A 21,652-nucleotide genomic window follows, 5' to 3' on the forward strand; every position below is an offset into this window, starting at 1 on the left:
GCTGAGGAAGCAGGGCTGCTCTCTCACAGGCAGACAAGCAGCTGCACCCCTCTGCAGATAATTTGTTCAATGACTGATGAAGGAGTGTGCTCCACAGCTGAGTGCTAGCCTTTCACTGAAGAGATTCATTTTGAATAGAAAATGCCAGCCTGGAATGGGAGATGTTCTCAGTGGTGGATCTCCTGTGGGAAACCAGGGGAGACTTCTTACACTGGACTAGGTGCTTCAGCATTCCTTTGAGTAGTCATTGCTTATTTTTAAAAAGGCATTTGGGCTGTTGAATGCTTTGCTGAAATCTGTTTGCATTTTTAGATGGGAAGAAATTATCTAATTCACATGTTCAGACAACTGCCTTTCATCAAAAGTGAAGCAAAGCCATGTAGTGGAAGGTTGTTTAAAGTGTTTAACTGCTTTATGAGTTAAAAGAGGGGTGTTAAAAAAAGGTGGGTGGGCTGTAAAGGAGTAAAGCAGAGACAAGGAAACCAATTTCCTAATAAGACATCATGGTTGTGGTATTATTAGTCACACTTTGTGAGAGATAAGGAAGCTATTAAAAGTATGTGATATAGGGGGATTTTTGTCAGCAGAAAAGAACACAGCAACCCTCACTACAAAGTGAGCAGTGCAGATGTTGGCTACAGGAGAGTCCTCTGGATTAGAGACAGATGGAGTGTCAGATACAGCAGCATCAACAGCACAACCCTTCCATTGTGCAGTGCCCATCGAGCCTAAATTTAACTCCTGCAGCATTTTCTGTGCCAGTTGGCTAACTCTCCTACAGCTGTTCTATATCCTCTTCACAGGTGACTGTTCTGGCTGCTGCAGAAGGATCATACAATCAATCTGATTTTTCCTGTGGATTGTATTTCATAGCCTGGGAAATGGGTGTAGTTTTAAGGCAGTTTTGTTATGTGGTACATCCTGGTATTGGCTCTTTGCATAAATTGCCTAACTTTCACCAATCAAAGAGGATTTTTTGGGTTTTCTTCCATCTATCTGATAAATGGAAATATGATTTCTTCAGATGCATAGCTGATGCATAGGGTAATGAATAACAGTCTTTGAATAGCCCGGATTATTGTTCTTTATTTCTAAGAAAATATGATACTATCACATTTCTTTATTAAACCACATCTCATTTATTATCTGCTATGGTTATTAATAGCTCTGCTAAATAATTCATTGTGTGTAATTAATTTTCAAGGAAACTACAAATCTGAAAAGCCATCTGCAAACACTGTCATCAAATGTCATTATTTCTATGACTGCATGGGTGAAAATACATTTTTTTAGGTTTGTTCCTGTCTTGTAGCTAGGTTCCAAGCCAGTTCTATACAAGTAGTTGCAGGTGCCACCTTCTCCTTAAGTAGCCTTTAACAATTCTTGCAACCCATGTTAAAGCTGTTCTGAAGAGTACTGTGACTTTGTCTTACTGTCATGATTTCTAGTGTGTGAAGTCTCATCTCTAGATATTATTAGCCTGAACCAGTTTCTATAATTTTCTCCTGAATCTTTTGCTAAGTTAATAGTACTTTTGTTTCCTCCGCAAAGTGACAGAGCTTAGAAAAAGGCTTGATGATATTTTTTTGATTTTCACATGTCCTCCTCTGATTTCTCATATATTTTCTGACCTCCAGAGCTGATCATAAAAGGGCTTTCATAATTTTACAATAATTTCTTTTTCTAGTTCTACTCTATGTGTCTAAGTATAGTGATTGTGACTGTCGGCTTCTGATTAATGGTTTCTAAAGCCAGGGACTGTGCTGTCAGGCAGGTGCAATCTGATTTATGAAAACTTCAGCTGCAGAGGGACAGCTTAATAATAATTGGATTTCCTAGCTCCCCATCAATTGCTTTATCACTTAAGATTAACTTCTGCAGGAAATCATATCAGCAAAACCATCTGGCTCTCATGGCTTAGAGACTTTTACATGTTTAAATATTCTTTCCCATCTGACCACTTCTTTGAGTTATAAAGCATTCCTATTATCCTCACACTGTGGATACTTTCACTTAAGCACTCCATACATGACTTGTATTCCACCTACATGAAGGATGACTTCTCTCTTTTCACAGTCCTGTCATCCCCCAGCGAGTGGAGCAGGAATGGGAGGGCTCTCATGTGCTAATGACTGTGTGAGTGTATGCTGAAAAGGAAAGGAGGAAGAGACATAGACAGTTCCTCTTGATGGTCTGAAAGGAGTGGAAAATGAAGCAGGAGCAGGAATATGAATATTGCAGTGTAGGAATATTGTTAGAAGGAAAGGATCATCTGAAGGAAGGAATGCTTCCAAGAGCCAAATAGAGCCAAATCAACACCAGTTAAAGTGCAAGGAGCTGCTTCAGAAATAGCAGTTCAGAGACTAGAAGGGGCAAAAACAGATTAAAATGAGTTTTCCAAGGACAAAATACAGTTAGTCCCTGTCCACATTTTAATCCTACAAGACCATGACTTCACGGCAATCAGAGTCAAGGACAAAACTGCTGTCTGTACAGTTGGTCTGTGGGCCTAACCAAGCATGACTCCCTCATTGCTGTGCCAATATATTTTTTATTAATTTTCTGCATGAAATCCCAACCTGAGGCATGGTGTCCAGTCTGCTTCTCCTTCTACAATTCCCACATATCCTTGTCTCTTGTTCCATCTGTCCTTTCCATGGACTCATTTTCCTCACAATTAAACATCTCAGTGTCCTGATTAAGTTGTTCCCTCTTACTTCAGTTACATCCTAGTCTTTCTTAAATCTTAATCTTAATAGTTTTGCAACCCTGTTTTTGATAGTCCCTTTGCTTCTGTAGAGACAGTAAAGTTAATTTTTGTTGCATTGGATTAGTTTTTTTCACTAGTAGCATGTTGTAATTTCCACTCTTGCTGGGTAATAAGCAGAAAATACTATTCTACAACTATTAATAACTACCTGTTTTTCTGAGAAGATAGAAAAGTTGTCCCTGCAACACCCTGGACAGAAATTCTGTCCTTCACGTGACAGCAGAGAAAAAAAATTGTTTACTTGCTTCCTGTTTTAATGCTCAGTCCTTCAGAGTCACATGGAGTCCTCTCATTTCAGTCTGAAGATAAATGTTATACCACAACTGTTCAAGCCAGAATGGTTTGAGTACATTTATTTTCCTATGCCACTTGCAATCAAGTGCTGGCACCTAAAACACTTGTTTTAATCCTGTCCCAAGACATCTCCAGCAGAACATCTGTGTCCATGTAGCTGGACAGCGATTTCACTGCTCAGAGCGGGCTGAGGCACTGGAAATTTTTGATGTTATTTCTTGGCAATTACAATTACAACTTAGCAATTCTGTGCTCATCCCTTATTTCCTGCCTTCTAGCAGTTGATCTGCCTGACCTGATGAGAAATATGACCTGACAAAAAAATCATTCCCTGGGGATGGTCACTCAGTGTCACTGGCAGCTCCCTCCAGCCCCTGCTCAGCTCGTGTGCAGCCCAGCAGAGGAGTTGTGTCCCAGCCAGGAGTAGCAGTGACTAAAGGGCAGGGGTGCTGGAACCAGACATGGGTGTTTGAGCTGAGATAACAACTAATGGAACACAATGCACTTTTCTGTGCAGATCTGTACCACTTTGGATTCTATCTGTACCACTTTGGATTCTGTCTATTTTCACTGCTTCTGTGGCAGCCCTGTCAGTGCTGCCTGCAGAGACAGGGCTGTGCACAGACAGACACCAACAGCTCCAGGGGAGCTGTACCTTCTGTGGGATATAAGGCACTCAGCATAATCTGCTGGTGTAAATATGCATTTTAACACTGCTTTCTTGCCACTCAGAATCAATCATGCTTACCATGGCTGCTTACTCAGCAACCTTATCAGATCTCTTGTCACTTACAGTTTTGCTGTTAAGGCATTCATTTTACATAAAAGATCTGCTTTTTTTAGAGCATGCATTGTAATTCTTCCTTGTCTCTTGTTTTTTTGGTAATTCACTGAAATACATTTGCACAAAAGCAGAAGACAAAATACACTCTTGGAAATACATAGTTATATATATCTATTTTTCATTTTATTAACAGGAAGAATTTTAAATGCTTCTTTGTGTAATTCCTTCAAATAATCTTTATTTGAAACAACTTTAATAATAAATATGCTGAAAATCTCTCAGGTGCTGAAAATCTCTCTGGAGTTTGTAGGTTTCCTATGCCAGGTGTTCCCTATAAGTCAGAATAACATGTGTTTCCTTCCCCAGACGCTGAACATTATCTTTGAAAAAATCCCCGAAAACGAGAGTGGAGATGCCTCTCAAACTATTCAAGTTAATGTTCTGGACTGTGACACCATAGGCCAAGCCAAGGAGAAGAGCCTTCAGGCTTTCTTCAATAAGAATGGCTTTCTCTATGGTCTTCAGCTGGATGAAATTGGTCTTGGTAAGAGAATGTCACTATGCTGTATTTACTGGCCTGTTGTGGAGTTTTCTTATTAGGAGCACCTACCTTTAGCTTTGATTCTTTTCAGAGTTCATACAGAACTTAGCTTTTGAGAGGAATTCTGAGGCAAGCACTAGATTTATTTATGTTGCCAGTTAGAACACTGGAGCTACATCTGCTTCACTTCTGCAAGGATGTCAGCATTGCAATTACCAGTGATGTTATTTATTATGTGTGTAGAATTTCTCTATTCCTTTCTGGGGTAAGTAAGGTGGCAGGCCCTCCACCTAAGTGCAGCTGGTTGGTTGTTACATTTTGTCAGGGGAAAAGATGACATATCATGATAATCAAGTATTTTAGTCCCTATCTACTCTTCCTCCTACCTCCCTTCCTTCCTTCCTACAGGCCTACATTGCCCTTGATCAGAAGAGCCTTCAAATAAATCTTATTTATAGTCAGACTTGGTTTATATAATAACTTGCCCGTGACTCACAAAGTCACCTACAATATCTGCAGATGTAAATAAGGCTGTTCCAGAAGATGAGTCAAACCACCTTTCCTTGGTGGGTTTTCAAGAGCCCAAGGTCTGTAGCTATCACCACCATACCACTTCCCACCTACCCTAGTAGGAAACCTAACTCACTCTATATTGTTGGCATTTGTCACCTCCTGGACTGGTGGCATTTGTCACACTCCCTAAGATGTCGATACTTCCTCGCCATCTCAGACTCTGTGTTTGCAAGTGCTCATAATTTACTTTCATATCTGATGTCTTGATGCCTATATCCTGTACTAGTGCCTGACCACCCTTCACAGGTACAGTATCAGTCTTGTGCAGCTCATTTTAGTGATCTCTTAGAAATGGCTTGTGGAACCTTTCTTCTAGTCCCAGTGTAACCTTTACAGCAGGACACACTTGTGCAGCAGAATAGTGATTAGGTGAAAGCACCTCCAAAAACTCTGCCTTGACCTACACAGAGTGAAGCACCAAAACCTGCTGAAAGGGAAGCCACCCAGGTTGTCACCCCAGAAAAGGAATCAGAAGTGTGGGAGTGCAAAACCACTTTCATGTGATCTAGCACAAGGATGGAGAGAGGCAGCTCAGTTGGGAGTCACTGGTCCAAAAATAGTTGGGTGTTGTTTTTCTTTACAAATGTCGGTACAGTGAGAATGCCATTGGGGTGTAATTGTTTTCTGTTGCTGTCATACTGCAGAACTTGTGTCTGAGGAGCAGCAAAGAGAACTGTTAGATATTGATGGCTCCTCAGAGGTGATGGATGATGGCATAAGGAAGCTCAATACCATCGGCCATTACGAGGTAAGCACAGAAGCCAGATCAGCGAGTTGAGATGTTTCTCCACTGTTCTCAAATGTGATCTGCACAGCTTGAAGTCGTAGCTGAGCATCACCAACAGAAGGAAAGAATTGTGTGGCACACAACATTCTTGCCAATGAGTCATGTTTTCTGTTACTTTTCAGAGGTTTCCTTGTTGCAGGGTTGCTTGGTTCAAACATACCAGGTAAACTGTTAATTCTGTCAAGCATTTCATTTAAAACAAAATCTGATTTCCAGCTACGAACATTGCCTTGGGTCTTTTTGAGTCTCTGCTGTTGAGTTTTTGTTGCACCATGAGCAACTGTTTACCTCATCCTGCCTCATATTTTGATTATCTGAACAGGCAGTATTGATACTTTTGAAATCTCATTGCAAGTCAGAATAAAAAGGATTGATAGCTTTTCTCCCTCTTTTCTTGATACCTCCTATGTCAGTCTCCTTGCCGTTTTCTCTCTCTGTTTCTGCTTCCATCTGCTGTTGGCACTTGTACTGTGTCTTCCCCTCTGCTTCCAGTTGCCCCTGTAAAGCAGTTGTTGCCATGCTGCGATAATCTGTCCATCATTGCAACAACACACAAAACTGCAACTGGTGGCAGAGCCCTCCTGGGTGTAGCACACTGTGAAAGCAGAGCAAGCAGCATTTCCTCTCTGAGGAGTTTTCAGTGACACCAGTCAAAACAGAGAGTGAGATGTTGGAGGAAAATGTGCAGCAGGTGATTGGCCTCAGGTGATATGGAAGTTCACATGTGATGCTTACAGATAGATTTTGGAAATGGAGGTTACCATGCTGAGTGCTTTTACAGGTCTTTCCTCATGCCTCATTGAATTTGAAAGTCTGGCTCTTAACAAGTTCATAAATTTTTATTGATTTAGAAGTTTTGCTGCCATAGGTCTGTGCTGTGCAGTGCAGTATGGTGCTGAGGAACCTGAGCCAACACGGAACATATTCTGTCTGCATGAGCAAATACCGTGCCATCTATAGAGAAGCAAGGATTTTTAGCAGAAATTTGTATCCTGGGCAGAGAACAAGGCTGCTTAGATCTGAAGCAAGCTCATTTGGAGTCACTTTACAGATTTCTGTAGGCATTTGATGCTCTCCTCACCTCACAGGGGTTCAGCAGTGAACCCAGATGTCCTGAGTCACCATCCAGTGGCTTTTCTGTGCCTGTCTTGAATCTTGTCTATAGGTGAATGTGTGACCTCCTCCACTCCACTTGTAGAGATTTTTTACAAATTAGGACATTGTAGTGTTGCAGTTTGAGCCTGTACAGCACAGGTCAGTGTAGATTTGAATTAGATTAGGTGTTGGAACTTCTGTCCAATGCAGCAGTGCCTGCCCTCTTTACCACAGGCAGCCATTGCAGGTGCTCCCTGCTTTCCCCAGCAGCCTGGAGCTGCTCTGTGCCTGGAGCTCATGGCAAGCTGTGGCTCATGGGTGTCAGACATCATGGCAGGTAAGTCTGCCCCACTGGTCTCTGTCATCCCTGGGTATCTTTGTCCCAGCCCTTGTTTTGTCTGAGGTTTCTGCAGGCAAGGGTTTCTTGCAGCTGCAAGTTAGGTAGGAGGCACAGTTGTTTTTGCAAAGCTGTAACTACACTAATTATAGCTTAGCAGCTGCCTTATGGAAATTGTACTGCATGTCTCTTCCATAGTTTAGTTCACATTTTCTGACACTGACAAAATAATATATGTTTTAGGCAAAAGCTCAGTGGTATTTTAGGCAGTGGCTTAGTGGCAAGTATTAGCCATTAGCACTTCTAGTTTATTTTCTTGTATGTATATTGATGCAAAAAGGAATGTAAAAGTGTCTAGATAGCAAGAAAAAGGAACATTGCATACACTCTGTGAGGGCAGTAACATTGCCTGAGAAATTCCAACTTACATTTCAACAATGCCTTCAGTTTTGTGGCAAGCTTGAATTTTCCTTTTTGTTTACCAGCCTTAAATGCTACAAAGTAACCAGATGTTTGAAATTGGGAAGTACCATCAAACTTTTTTAAGACACTGGAGCATGAGGGTTGTGTTGTGAGGGTCCAAGATCACCAGTCAGTCTTGAAAAAGTAGACATAGTTTCTACACTGATTTTTAAAATATGCAAGAATGGTGCATTTGCATTCTTGTGTAGTGTTTGTGAAGAGAAAAAAATCCACTGTTCTGTTAGACTCTCTTATGCCTCTGGCCTGTGGGCTACTTTTGCTCTATTTTTTGGCTCCTAGGAGGTTTATCAATATGTTTATTTATGAGGTCTGTATTATCACTTCCATGAGAATAACCACAAGCTATGATAAGAAAGTTGCTTATTATCTTGACATCTCATTCCCCACACAAGAAGAGAGCTGGACAGTCACTTTCAGACCTGCTGTGCAGTCACAGATATCCAGTTTCTCAGCTTTCAAGAGTACCACACGTTCCAGGAGCAGGCAGAGCCACATCAAGCAAAACTGAATGTAATCCTGGGAGCTCACTGGCAAGGACTGGATTACAGTGAGCACAGGAGGCCTGGGGAGCAAGAGGCATAGAGCCACACTACCGTGTCTTCTGTTTTGCAAAGTAGCTCTATTCCACATTGTCTGGATTGGAATAGATCTCTCTTTTCCCTGTTTGTCCCCCTCAACAATGCAACTGGCAAAGCAAACACTTTTTCAGATGCCCATGGGAGCAGCCCACCACAAAAAAGTGATTTAGACAGCAAGATGCAAAAAGAAGGAGTTTTTAAAATGCTTTTTTTTTAAATTGGATCACACTGTAAGAAACAGCAAGTATGGCTGCTGCAGTAATGATAAAAGGAAAGCATAGTCTACTCACTGCTAAAAGCATAATTTGTCCCAAAAATAAAATCTAGAGTGTGGGCTTTGGTCATGGCTGCTCTGCTGCAATGCCTCAGATTCCTGGAGGGCAGCACAGTTCTCCCTGTGAGCTCTGCCATCTCCCTGAGGACAGAAGTCAACACATTTCAGCACTGAGCTGCCCTGCTACCTCTTGGGGAGGAATGGAGGCAGCATGTTGCCCACACTGCTCTGGGAGGGGGTGAGCTGCTGTGTAGCACTGTTCCTGTTTATCTGTCTCCAGGGACAAGTAGGAGGAATGTCTGGGTGTTGGTATCCCCTCACAAGCTAGCCTTACAGCATATTCCTATTTGTAGTGTGGTTTTCAAGTGTTCTGTGCTATCTAAAATAGTTCTGAAAGTCTGTATGATAGATGGAATCTCTGCAAAAAAAAATCATAAAATAGATTGCATTTACTTTCCAGGAGCAAATGTGAGTGCAGATTTTTTTGGCACAAGACACAGCTTTTGATAGAGTATCTTAATGTTTAAACTGGTTTCTCACACCAGGCTGGCTGCCAAGGTTTAAAAAACACTTAAATTATTTTGGCAGAGATCCCTTCCTAGAACTGGCCGGTTGTTTTTGTAATTATAGAGGCAAGTACACTAGCACTTGGCAAGACTCAACATTTGATAGCAGAGCAGTGGTGTAGTTCTCAGTGGGAGCCATTTTTTTAGTTACTCTTTGACAATAAAAGCATGGCTTGCCAGTTTGTTTTAAAGATAATGAGTAACATCCTGGCAACACTATAAATTCAGGGAAGGAGGAGGTTGATTTTTCCTAGAAATCCCAAGATGGTAAGATATGGATCTTGATCTTATGGTGTATAAATATTTTGCTCAGTTTGAAAATAGTTCTTGGGAGCACCAGGCTAAACCCTCAGAATGGCCCCTCCACAAGACATGGGGAGAACAGACTGAGCTGAAAGAAAGGGGAGCAGAAGAGAATTCTCCTTTGTGCGCACCTCTCTGCCTCACCTTCCCATAAGATTCTGTTGCACTGGGCACAGAGAATTTAACCTGAGCAATCTATGGAAAAATGGATGCAAGAAACAGCACAGAGCAATACATGAACATGAAAATGTCCACATATGTGCTGAACCAGAAAAATCAAAGGAAGGGAAAGGTCTTCAAGGCTGGTGCACTGGAAGAGGTGCCTTCCCACGTGTCTGGGTAGTGCTGACAAGGTGCAGCCACTACCTGTGCCTGAAAGCCCAGCCCTGGCTGCCTGCTGAAGGCTGTGCACACTGTGGTGAGAACAAAGCAGGCTGGGCTGTCCTGCACTGCCACTGGCTGAGGGACAGAGGAAATGAAACTGAGGCTTTTGTGAATTGTAAGCACTTCTGTTTCAGCATGATATGTTTGTTTTTTCTTTCAGATTTCAAATGGAGCAACCATAAAAGTCTTCAAAAAGAAGGCAAACACCCGATCAGGTAACACACTCACTGTGACCCCTTTAAACTTTTGTGCAGAATGGTTGGGAATGCAGAGAACTGAGCTCTGATTGTATCTTGGGCAACAGGAGGTTGGAGGAATTGGTACTTTGAAATAGTTGAGCCAAATGAAGAGCCCCAGCTCTGGGCCTCTGGCAGGCACAGTGGGCCTAAAAGCAAGAAAGAAGGCAAAGGAAAGAAGGACAGAAGGGCTCACAGTCCTCAGCAAATGATTGCCTAGAGATACAGGCTCATAGGCAGGAAAGCCTATGGACAGGGAAGTCCAGCTGACACAAAGAGAGGGAACAGCTCTCTCTGCCTGGTGCCCTGAGCTGTGAATCACAGCCATAGTGCTGCACTGTGCAGAAACACAAATGATAAAACCCCCACTGTTTGGGAATTGTCCTTATTCTCTTGAGTGTGTTTCTGTAAGCTTTGACTTCACTGTCTGAGCAGCATGTCAGCAGAGAAAGGGTGCTTACAGGGGGCCAGTTCATCTCACCTAGCCCTGTGATGCAGGTTGCTCTGACCCAGCTGGTGGATGAGGGTAGAACTTTCTGTAGCTCTGTGCAGAAGCACACTCCTAAGATGTGTTTCCTTATCATCAAAGTTAGGAGAGACGTGCATCTCCCCCTCAGCAAAGCTGAGGTCGTTTGTTCCCAGCCCTTGTGTTCAAGCCTGACCTCAGCCCACCTGCACTCAGCACTCCTAGAGGCTTAAACCCCTGCAATCATCTCATCTTGTCCTCCTTTCAGAGGAGCTGGGGTTGCTGCCAGCTTACCCCAGCAGCAGATAGGATGCTGTATCACAGTGGTCCAAGCTACAGGTTGGCACTAGAGGGGTGCACAGGGTCCATGCATTTCTCAGAGACTTCCCCCACAGTGCAGGCAGGAAAGGATGACACTGACTCTGCTTGTTTGGCATCTTGGATGCACCCTGCTGCATGGCCCAGAGCCCAGCAGAACTCACAAGCTTGTGGCTGTGTGTTTCATTAATGGCTCTCTGCTTTTGTTGTTTAGATGTGGACTACTCAGATGAACACTGTCATTTGGTGAGTTGAATCATCCCACTGCTGAGCGGTAGATTTAATACTGAGCTGAGTATTTAGATCTGTGTAATCTCTCTAATCTCTTTGTAACAGATTTTACCAGACTCTGAAGCAAACAAAGATGTGAAGGGAGCAGGTCACAAAGGAAAACAAAAATTCAAAGTGAAAGAAATGTATCTCACAAAACTTCTGTCAACCAAGGTAAACTGTAAAGGCTTTATTTTGGGGGAGAGCTGGTGTTGGCTTGGATAGTTTGGCATAACAGAAACACAAACAAAACCAGAAGTACTGCAGACTTCCTGAGTGTAAATCAAATGTTAAATGAAAAGGTAGCATCCAAAAATCACCACGCTAACTATGGGGCATGACCTTTTGCAAAGACAGACACATTTCAGGTTTTCTAATACTAGAGTTCTAAAATTGTCTGATTACACATAGTATCTCCTTAGTAAGCACAACCTTCTTCTCAGGTTAAAAAAAAAGGTTGTTATTTAGCCCATGGAAAGTGAGTTTTACCACAGAGTTGCATAGGGTGAGAATGAGCCACTCTGGAATGACAGCTTTCAGTCAACAATCTCCTCATTCTGCTCTAGCATTTGCCCAGCTTAGAGATGACTTCTGAAGCCTGAGTTTCACAAGATACTGCCCACAAAATGAAATAATCTGTTATGGTTTCAGATTAGGCATTCAAAGTAACTAGATTAACTTTAGAAGCAAGGTCCTTAGGATTTATAATACAAGTACCTAATTTATACAATGTGCATTGCTTAGGAATAAGTCCTGCTCACTCCCTCCGGTAACGTCATCTTGTTTCTGACTTAACTCCAAATGGTTAGAAAGCTCTTTGCAATAGCATATTGCATAAAATATTCATGGGTGCACAACACTGAGCTGTGCAAGAGGCCTGAAAGGATGATGATTATAGCCTTCTTGCATTTAAAAGTCTATCAATCATTATTTAATTAGGCTGTTGATAGCATCTGAAGTAATTTGGGACAGTCCCCAAAGTGAGAGTGAAGACTGGTCATTTCTCATTACCTGTGAAAACTAACATGAGCCCTCAGGAAATGCTGGAGTAAACCAGTAATGTCTTATGGTGGAAGACTGAGGTACAGAAGAAAAGATCAGGCTTTTTAGAAATAGGCCTTTTAAAGGGCGTTAAATTAATCATCTTCTCCAAAGTAGGACACTGCCCTGAACAACAGAGCTGTGATATTCTTTGCTGTGAAATTCCTCTCATGATAGGCTGTGCACTAAAGGAAATTGCATCTCACCCTCTCTCTCTCTCTCTGCTCCCCTGTCTCCCATACATGCACACAGACACAATCTCAGAGTTTACCCCATGAAATGAACTGGCCAGAATTCATCAGGGCCCTGGGATATGATTAAATCCTTCTTGTCAAGAGAAGATTGGGCTGAACTGAGCTTCAGAACAGATGTGAAGAAATAAAGCACAAAACAGTGTTTTCCTTTGTTTGCCTCTACTTATAAATACTCAGTGATTATGTCAGTGAGTCCAGCAGCAACCAAACCCTACCTTTAATGAGCCAAATATCTACACTTATGTATCAGAAATATCCAGTTTTCAGTTCTTCTCTCTAATACTAGTGTCTTATAGCACCCAAAGGTGTTATTCTAGAATTAGATCGAGTGCCAGAGCCACTTGGCTGTGAAGTGTTGATGAGCACATGTGTTGAGTTTGTGTCACAGATGGCACCTGGAAGACCAGTGCCCTAGGAAAGTGGCTAAACTGCTTTTTTCTCACCTCCCTCTTAATTCCAGTCACAAATTTCAAATGCTTTTAGCAACAGTGGCAGCAGTATCCCAAGAGTGGATGTTGTCTTTATTAGCCCAAGTGGTTCTTCCCACCTGTGATTTATCACGGAATTCACCATGATTCTCCTGTAACAGAGCTACAGGACATGTGACATGTGGAAGGAGCTCATTGTGATGTATTGTAGTTCCATTTTTGTTACTGTCCTGTTTGCCAATAACCTATGGCCTTGATGTTTGCCACAAGCATATGGTAATTTTCTGTGTGTGGTTGTCTAGGGGCACACACAGCTCTCTGAGGTAAAACATCCTATTCTTTGCTTGTGTAATAGTAACAAAATATTAACTTTGTTACTTTTAGGTGGCAATTCATGCAGTTGTTGAAAAGCTCTTCAGGAGCATTTGGAGTTTACCCAACAATAAAGCACCTGTTGCCATCAAGTACTTTTTTGACTTTTTGGATGCCCAGGCTGAGAGCAAAAAAATTACTGATCCTGATGTGGTTCACATATGGAAAACCAACAGGTATGCCCATGGGATATCCACAGGGGTGCGTGTGCTCTCTGAACACATAGTTGCAAAAATGAAATGCGTCAGGTGTGAGCAGAAGAATAAGATTTTGGCATGTCTGGGAATAAGATGTGGTTTGGCTTTGTGGATAACAGGAACTTTAGTGCATTGATTTAATACAACACAAATCATCAGAGCTTCCAGGTCTGTGCAGCCTGCACACCAACTTCTCACTCTGAAAGAAGTAGCTGCAGATTGGGAGCATTATTTGAAGCTGGGTGCCTGACAGATGTGTTTGCTCTGTAGCCTTTGTTCCCTGACCCCTTTTTTAGTGTGAAGAAGCAGCCAGGAATGTGCTTTGTTCCATGAGTGCAGTTGCAATTAAGGACCATTTAAAAGCAGTTGTGCTACTTGAGTGGTTGATTTTAAAGATGTTTGTTCTTTCTCCTGTCTAGTCTTCCTCTTCGCTTCTGGGTGAACATACTGAAGAATCCCCAGTTTGTCTTTGACATTAAGAAGACTTCACACATAGATGGCTGTCTGTCTGTAATCGCACAGGCCTTCATGGATGCCTTTTCTCTCGCAGAACAGACACTGGGGAAGGTAATGCTGCCCCTCCAGTCTTCTCCTACTTTCTCAACAAATGTCTTTTTCAAATGTATAATGATTAGGATGATGAAATTCTGGATCTGCTGATATTGGGGGCAGAATTGTCAAGGGCCTAATTAAGCTGGGTTTCCATTCCTCGTTTCTCTGTCTCCTGAGACTGAAGAATTCACCGGTAGACAGATACAGCTATGAGAATGCCTTACTTATAGTTAACTGCTGCTTGTTTTCTCTGCAGTTCAGTTCTGCACAGTGTGTTTACACAATAGGTGGCAAGAAGATGGAAATTGTAAAGTTCTAATGGAGTTTTAAACAAAGGTCTTAAAAGTATTAACGTTATTTGATAAGTAGTCCAAATTTTGTCTGCCACACACCAGTGTGCTGAAAACACTCACAATAAGCTAGTGGAAGCTGTAACAATACTGAAAGGCCTCTGAAGACTGAAACAGTTCCTTTCACATATATTAGCTGCTCCCTTTTTATATGCAAAATTATTTGCTGGAGCAACAAGTTCAGGAATCTTACATTCAAAAACTCTTTAGTATAGTGTCCAGAACTCTGGGGTTCAGAAATACTTCCTTTTTCCCCAGGGTATTTTCCTTTTCTTTGGACCAAAGCAGGAAGCTTTTGTTCAGGCTCATACTACCGAGAAAAACAGGCTAGAAACTTTTTAGCCTGAAAAAAATTATATTAAAATGGACTAATTTCCTATGTGATCTAATCCAACTGCTTATCTGTTAAAGGTAAATAGCAATTAATGTGCTTGTTTCTCTTACTTTAGGAGTGAAGTATCATAAATTAAAGCTAATCACATCACTTCCTTGATGGAAAAACTGCAAATGAGCATGCTTGTTAGGTTTCTGTGTTTAACATCCACTATGCAGAATTGTTGAAACAACAGCTCCTGTTAGCTATTTGAAAAGGGGTGCTGAAACCTGATAAAGATTTGCAATGCAACAAACGTCTTCTGACCTTTTAGTACTAGAATGTATTTACCTTCATGATTTTTAGGCTTTTTTCTTGAGACATCTTTTAGCCATTTAGAAAACAAACATTTAAATTACTTCATCACACATTGGAAGCAGTGGTGACAACATAACACGAGATTATGTCACTTATTGCCCAGAGCTTACCAGCCCCCACTTTTACATTCTGAAAATCAGTTTTCCAGGTGGGGCTTTGGCTCCTATCACAAGCATCAGCATTTATTTCCTCAAATGACCCTAAAGCTCCTGGATAGGTTAATGCTGACCTGGGTTGTTGAAGTCCTGGGGTGAAGAAAAATCCCTTTGGCTTTGTGTGTCTGGCAGTGAACTCTCCATGCTCTCAAACCCCTGAGGGAAAGGAGTAGTAGGGACCAAAGAGATTTAGGGGAGCCTCTGCCAGGACAGCATCTAACAAGACTCTCTGGTGTGTCACTGCCAGGGAACTTTCCTTTCAGCAGTACTGCTGTATCTTGTACGTAAATTGGGTTTTGCCCTCAGACCCTTTGGTTCAGCTTTCATAATCTTTCAGGTCTAGGGATCTGTAAGGAGGAAGTGAGAAAGAAAAATATGTCTGAGGGACAAAAAGTCATCAATCCTGATGTCAATAGAAATAATTACATAGCAATTGTCATGAAACACAATACACTATTAGTGAAATCTTGCCTCTGGCTTGCATCTTTGTTTTATAATCTTGGTTCCTTGCATATAAGCGCAGTAAAGAAAAATGAGTCACACAGACACAATTAGATGTAATTAACTGTGTGGAGGTGGAACCTCAGGAAATCTGTGCTGTGAAAAGTTACAAGGCTTCAATTTTTTTCTTTTAAGGAAGCACCAACAAATAAACTTCTCTATGCTAAGGACATTCCTCTCTACAAGAAGGAGGTGAAAGCGTACTACAAAGCCATCAGGGATCTGCCTCCATTGACCACTGCAGAGGTTGAAGAATTTCTAGCTCAGGAATCTAAGGTATGGTTTAGAAGCAGCAACTTCATTTGCTTTCATGTTAAATTGTTTTTTATTTTTAAAGGAGAAATATCTGACCAGAACTGTTGTCTGTTTTAGAAACATGAAAATGAATTTAATGAGAAAGTGGCCTTGTTTGAAATCTACAAATACATAGTGAAATACTATGATGAGGTAAGCACATCTGCAATTTCAGCTGAATCCTTAATGTGGGGTAACACAGTAACCAAGGGCTGGGCTGCTGTGGGACCTGCTGGGTGCCACTCCCAAGGCAGCCCCTCCTTAATGCAGCCGTGGCTGCTGCGGAGCTGGGAGGGGCTGGAGCAGCGCAGCCCCCAGGGCGCTGCAGCCCCCACCCCTCTGAGGGGGCACAGGCCAAGGGTTTGTCAGTGCCCTTTACTGTCACTGCTGCATTGCACAGAGACAGTAGCAATAACATTTTCCCTGCAGTTTTGAGGAAGTTCCTATATAGCCAAGGCTTCTTGTTTTACTGTGTTTGCAGAGTCTCTGCAAATGCCCGTCACAACTCCTGTGCACGTGCTTCATTTCCCTGGAGGCTCAGAATCAGATTAGACTGTAGCACCAGGGTTCTTGATTTCACAGTCAGTGCAAACACCTCAGTGGAGCACACAGCCTTAAAGCAAGAGTTGTCTGCTCCTTTCCCATCATAGCTGTCTTAATGCTCTCCTGTAATAGTCTTTCTCTTAAAAAGAAACAGCTATAGTTTCCAGTCCCTGCTATTACTAACAAAAGAAATCTTTTCTCAGCTGAAAGTACTTAGTCACAGGCTATCTCTAAGCTGCTTTCTAAGAAAATCCCTGTCCTCCACTTTGCATGATAGGATTCTCCACTCCATTTTGTTCAGCATCCTTAACAGAGGCTGCGTGTGCCTGTGCAGGGACTCAGATAAGAGCCAGCTGGGGTGTGTTGCCTGAAGGCCTCCTTATGCTTCCAGCAGGTTGTCTGGGTTTCCCAGCAACCAGGCCTTTCTCTCTTTCATCCTCAGCAGCAAGCACCAGCACTTGCTGTAGTCATCCAGCTCTCAGTCACCTGTTAGCTGGCTTACCACTTCTGATCTCTGACATCCCAAATTACCTGGATTCAGCATCAAATCTTTGCCTCCTGAAACAAGCTTGAGATGATACTCAAAATGGCATCATCCTTTATTAAGCTCATTAAAATGATTGATACAGGAGAATTCAGTGTACTTTCTAGTCTTAGTGCCCATTTTTGCTTTTTTGAAGCTAGTACAGGCTAAACATAGCTCATCCTTAGAAGGAAATCTTCCCTCTGCTCTTCCCCCTCTGGCTTTTGACTGGGGGCAGCCAAATCTCTTTCATTGTTTACTGAGACCTGTCCCTGTGTAGCATTCCCAGCTGAGATTTCAGACAGCAGTAGTGCTCCTTTCTATCACCTGGGCCAGAGCCAAGTGGGTGAGTTAGAGGAAAAGAGGCAGTTTATTGCCCTTGGCTTATAGGGCAGAGGAAGAGAAATAAAATATCACTTGCAAATCTTCTGTAGGGTGAAAGCTGGAGCACTGACCTTGCCTCACAGTCTGAGAGATGAGCATGTGTTGGGTTTGTTTTGGATTTTTTTGCTTGGCTCAGTCATTCTTTTGTGGAAGTGTTGTAAATCCTGTGATCAGAATGACTTGAAGGGAAAACTACCAAAATAAAGTGTTAAAGTCTGAAAAGAATGTTTACAGATAAGCAGGCACTCAATGCATTTTTCTGTCAGTAGTTGTTAGAGTACAGAAAAACAGGCTTTATAAAATAGCAAGTAAAATAAGCATTAAAAAAATTATTCTCTCTTCTGCTAATTGTTAACAGATTATCAGCAAACTCGAGCGAGAACGGGGGTTTGAAGAAGTCCAGAAACAGCTCCAGCAAGTAAAAGCCTTATTTGATGAAAAGAAAAAATGCAAATGGCATTGAGCAGAGCACTGACTCACAGCACCACTGTGGGGGATTTTCTATTAGTGCTACTGCTCCCAAAACTGTTTTGACTGACTTTATGTACAGGGTTTGAAACGTTTGGACACTCTTCTCCACTCTGACCATTCCACGTAATCGACGATTGGGAGTGAAATATGGGCATGGTTACATATTCACACAGGGGCATGTGAAAGTGAACCTAATGTTGGCAGGGTCAGCATTTTTAGGTACTTGAGCACACATAGCCCTTTGGTTGAAAAGTACCATCTAGTAAGCTTTTTGCTTACTTTAAAATAAGGTCATAGGAGATGTGCAAAATACACTGTAAGTTCAGAGTTGCCCATGTGAACTTGCAAGTCACTTACCTCTTTTTTTTAAGAGAAAAAGCTGATGTTTCACCACATCCTTTCAGCAGCTTGGCAAACTGTGAGGGTGAGAATACGGGTCAGCTGCAGTTTCCTTCCTTCCAGTCAAATGTTCGCTAGATCCTGTTCAGAAAAAATAAACCACCAAAAAAAACAACAACAAAAAAAGGAAAACTACCAAAACAAAACACAAAAAAAAAATCCACCTCAAACACATAAAAAAAAACCCAACAACAACAACCTGGCACCAAAGTGACACTTAGGATGTGTGTTTAGCAGACACAGTGGGTCTGAGGTTGGAAGGCCAAATGCCACATGGCAGGCTTACCTTTGTTAGGTTAGAAATTCCATGTCCAAAGTGAAGCGAACCACTGAGGGGAAGAGGTGAGGGGAGGCTTTTGGAGAAGGGCATTCAGCCACCATCAGTCTGTGTTTACATTTTTGACCTTTCCATCCTTAAATAAGCTGTGAAACACTTGTGAGCAGCTTCACAGCTGAAACTGCACTGCATCAGGACACTTGTGATTTGATGAAGCAGCTGCCCATGGCTGCACTTTGGTGCACAAAGCTGTACTCAGGTGCATGATCAGCCCATGCATCAGTGCCCATGGTCCTGGCCAGCCTTGCCATCTGTGTACAAGGGCCTCACAGACCTAAAGCCAGCATGTGGGGGTCAGCTCAAAGATTGGTTTAATAAGAACAGGAAGACTGGGGTTTGACACAATGATACAAACTTGCTGGGGTTGGGGTGGGGAGGAATAGCTGTCTGCCTTAGTCCAGCTGGGGTTTTTTTGAGGCTTGGCCATTTTGGAAGGAAGGTGTCCATTACACTTGCATGGAAAGCAGGGGCATGGCTGTGCTGCTGGGATGGGGCTGGGGCAGTGGCTTCTGAGCAAAGCCACAGAGGAGCAGCCGTGGCTCTGGCTCTGCTACAGCACCAGCACAACCCTACAGAGCTGAAAGGGTTTGTCAGCCTGGACTCTGCTTCAGCCACAGGAGGCACGTTCTGAGGCTGTCACGTGCCCTTAGATTTGAGGTAAGGCATTCATGACAAGGAGATAGATACATTTCCATACATTTTTGGAGGGACCCACCACTGCAGGTGAGTGGTGTAGCACAGTGGCCCACAGGAGAGGGCAGAGCTGTCACCTGCCTTGGCAGTGGGAAAGGTGCCATGGGCTGTGAATGGCACAGGTGGCCCAAGTGTGGTACAGAAAGCCAGTGCTGGGGCTGTGAGCAGCCAGAGCTGGCTGCACAGGGTCCCCAGGCAGTGAAGGGGCACACGGTGCTGAGCTGGAGGAGCCCCAGAGCTCAGGCATCGGTGCTAATGCCACCTGCTCTGGTCACAAAGGCAGCTGGCCCCAGGCACAATCCCAGTGGCAGAAGCAAGGCAGGCTGTTAATGTGGAGAAAAGCAAACACAAAACAGGGTCCTGCTGGTCTGCCCCCTCCCTACCATGTGATTGCACAAGTTGTTCCTCTTGCATACCAGAGAGGGCAGCCACCAACCAACCCATACTGTGATGGCTTTGTTGGTTTTTTTTTAATTCAAGTCTTACACTTGCTATTAAGTTTACACTTTATACTTGATGGAATGTATGGCTTTGTTCAGGACACTGCACTACAATGTTGCAGTACTTTCAGCAGTTCTCTGCCTGGCACAATGTATTTTGATAAGTTCAATTTTAATTGGAAAAAACCCCATACACCTCTAACCTATCTTGCCCACTGTCCTAAAAGAGTGGACCATGGCTTGACTAGCACTTAAGCTTGGAATACCTGCACGTAAGGGCTTGATTTTTATTGTTCTTAATCTAACCTTTTAAAGCAGCATCAAATAAATAGAAAAAGCACAGTAACTGATACTGAAGGAGAGGCAGGAGTGGATTACACTTTCCAGTTAGTTCTCTTCTGCTTAAGGTGTTTGCTGGCAGTGCATTCAAATGAACTGTGATAGTTTTGTTCAACAGTAACCTTCTGTACAGGCAGAAAAGACAACTCCAACATTTCTGCTTGAAAAGCTGTAAAATATAATCTGTTTGCGTGGGTCTGATCCTGTGAACTTCACTATATGTGTTTATATTGATGAGGAAATGAAAATCAGTCCTATTCTGTATTTGTACTACTGCTTGTTTGCTACAATAGCTTTAATGATTTCTAGAGATTAAGTATGTGTTGAAGCAGGCCCTGTAGCTTTATCTACAGCCTGGAATAGGATTATTGCCTTTTATTCAAGCCTCCTAAACAGTGTCACTCTGTTAGTAAACCATTTTTAAATCATACTGGGACTTCGTAACCCATCAAGTGGATCTCACTAAGTGATGTGAAGTATAATTAAGTGATTGTGGCTCTTTTGGTAGGTTTGGGTCAGCACACAAAACATTGGTACACCTTCTGTATCTGCAATTTGCCATTACTGTCACACAGAGAAAAAGAACCACCTCTGACTATTATGGCAACACAACAGTTCTAATCACATCCTCAGAAATGAAAAGCAAACTTCTCCTCAACTTTCCATGTTTACAGGCAAACTGCTATGGCAAACAGCGTGTTTCTAACACTAGCTTACAGAGCATTATTTTGCAGTCATCTAGTTTGAAGTCAAATCTTACTAATGTGTAAAGTAATTCCTGTTGTACAGAAGTTAATCTGTTGTTTAAAATGAATGGTTTAAAAAAGTGCAAAGACAAATACATGTTGGTGTTTGTATGGGTTTATCTAGAATAAAAGCATTTGGAGGTTAGTTTGATTGTGTACTTTAAAATGGTTACAAGAAAGCAAACACAGCTGGTAACAAGGCAAGGTCATGCAAGGAATGGAGTGTGAGACACAGAGTGGCATCAGATGAGAAGCAGTGCTGCAGCTCCAGCCCCACAGGTCAGCACAGCACGCTTTCATCAGCCTGAAATTGGGAAGAGGAACAGGAAGGTAGAATCTAACTTCTGATAATGCTGGGGAGGGTAGGCACTGGCCTAAACTCCAGCAGCTGCAGAGTCTGAATGGAGGGGGATTCCCCGGGCCAGAGGATTCCCAGCTGCCTTCTCACCTGTGAGAAGCTGGAAAAGGCCAGGGACAGGCTGATTGTGCAGTGCCTGCCACACCTCCACACAGCCTTCAGGATTTTCACTTCAACTGCACCACTTAACAGCTCTGAGGGTGATGATTCTTTTAAAAAACTAAACACGTTAAAAAAAGATGATAACTCAATAATCCTTCTTTCAGGAGAGGGTGCTTAAGGGACAGGAAATAAGCTTTCACACAAAAGGCCTGGGACCCACTGGGAAAGGCAGCCCATAAACCAAGTGCTGACCTTCATTCCTCCTCCTGCCATTACCCTTTTTGTGCCCTCCAAGTCTTACCTGGTTTGTATGAACCTCCCCTGCCCCCTGACATCAGAGAGGACCTTGCTGACACAGCCTCGGCTGGGGACAGAAACATGAAGCTGATGACAGCGGTTCCGTGCTGGTAGATCCTGGTGACC

General features: G+C 42.7%; 1 protein-coding gene across 1 annotated transcript in view; it reads left to right on the forward strand.

The window, feature by feature from the left end:
- The window catches only part of PLXNC1 (plexin C1), a 69,444-nt gene extending 50,191 nt beyond the window's left edge, over nt 1-19,253 (forward strand). The window contains exons 22-31 of the mRNA XM_054275872.1: nt 4,215-4,392; nt 5,607-5,710; nt 9,930-9,984; nt 11,004-11,035; nt 11,126-11,233; nt 13,167-13,330; nt 13,771-13,918; nt 15,736-15,876; nt 15,973-16,047; nt 17,703-19,253. Of these exons, the coding sequence (XP_054131847.1) occupies nt 4,215-4,392; nt 5,607-5,710; nt 9,930-9,984; nt 11,004-11,035; nt 11,126-11,233; nt 13,167-13,330; nt 13,771-13,918; nt 15,736-15,876; nt 15,973-16,047; nt 17,703-17,807 (1,110 nt within the window). The 3' untranslated portion in view covers nt 17,808-19,253. The remainder of the gene's footprint in view (nt 1-4,214; nt 4,393-5,606; nt 5,711-9,929; nt 9,985-11,003; nt 11,036-11,125; nt 11,234-13,166; nt 13,331-13,770; nt 13,919-15,735; nt 15,877-15,972; nt 16,048-17,702) is intronic.
- The last annotated feature ends 2,399 nt before the right edge of the window (nt 19,254-21,652 follow it).

Source organism: Melozone crissalis, unplaced genomic scaffold (assembly GCF_028551555.1).
Source record: "Melozone crissalis strain CALT ecotype California unplaced genomic scaffold, PUWL_Pcris_2 ptg000004l_1, whole genome shotgun sequence".
Lineage (NCBI taxonomy): Eukaryota > Metazoa > Chordata > Aves > Passeriformes > Passerellidae > Melozone > Melozone crissalis.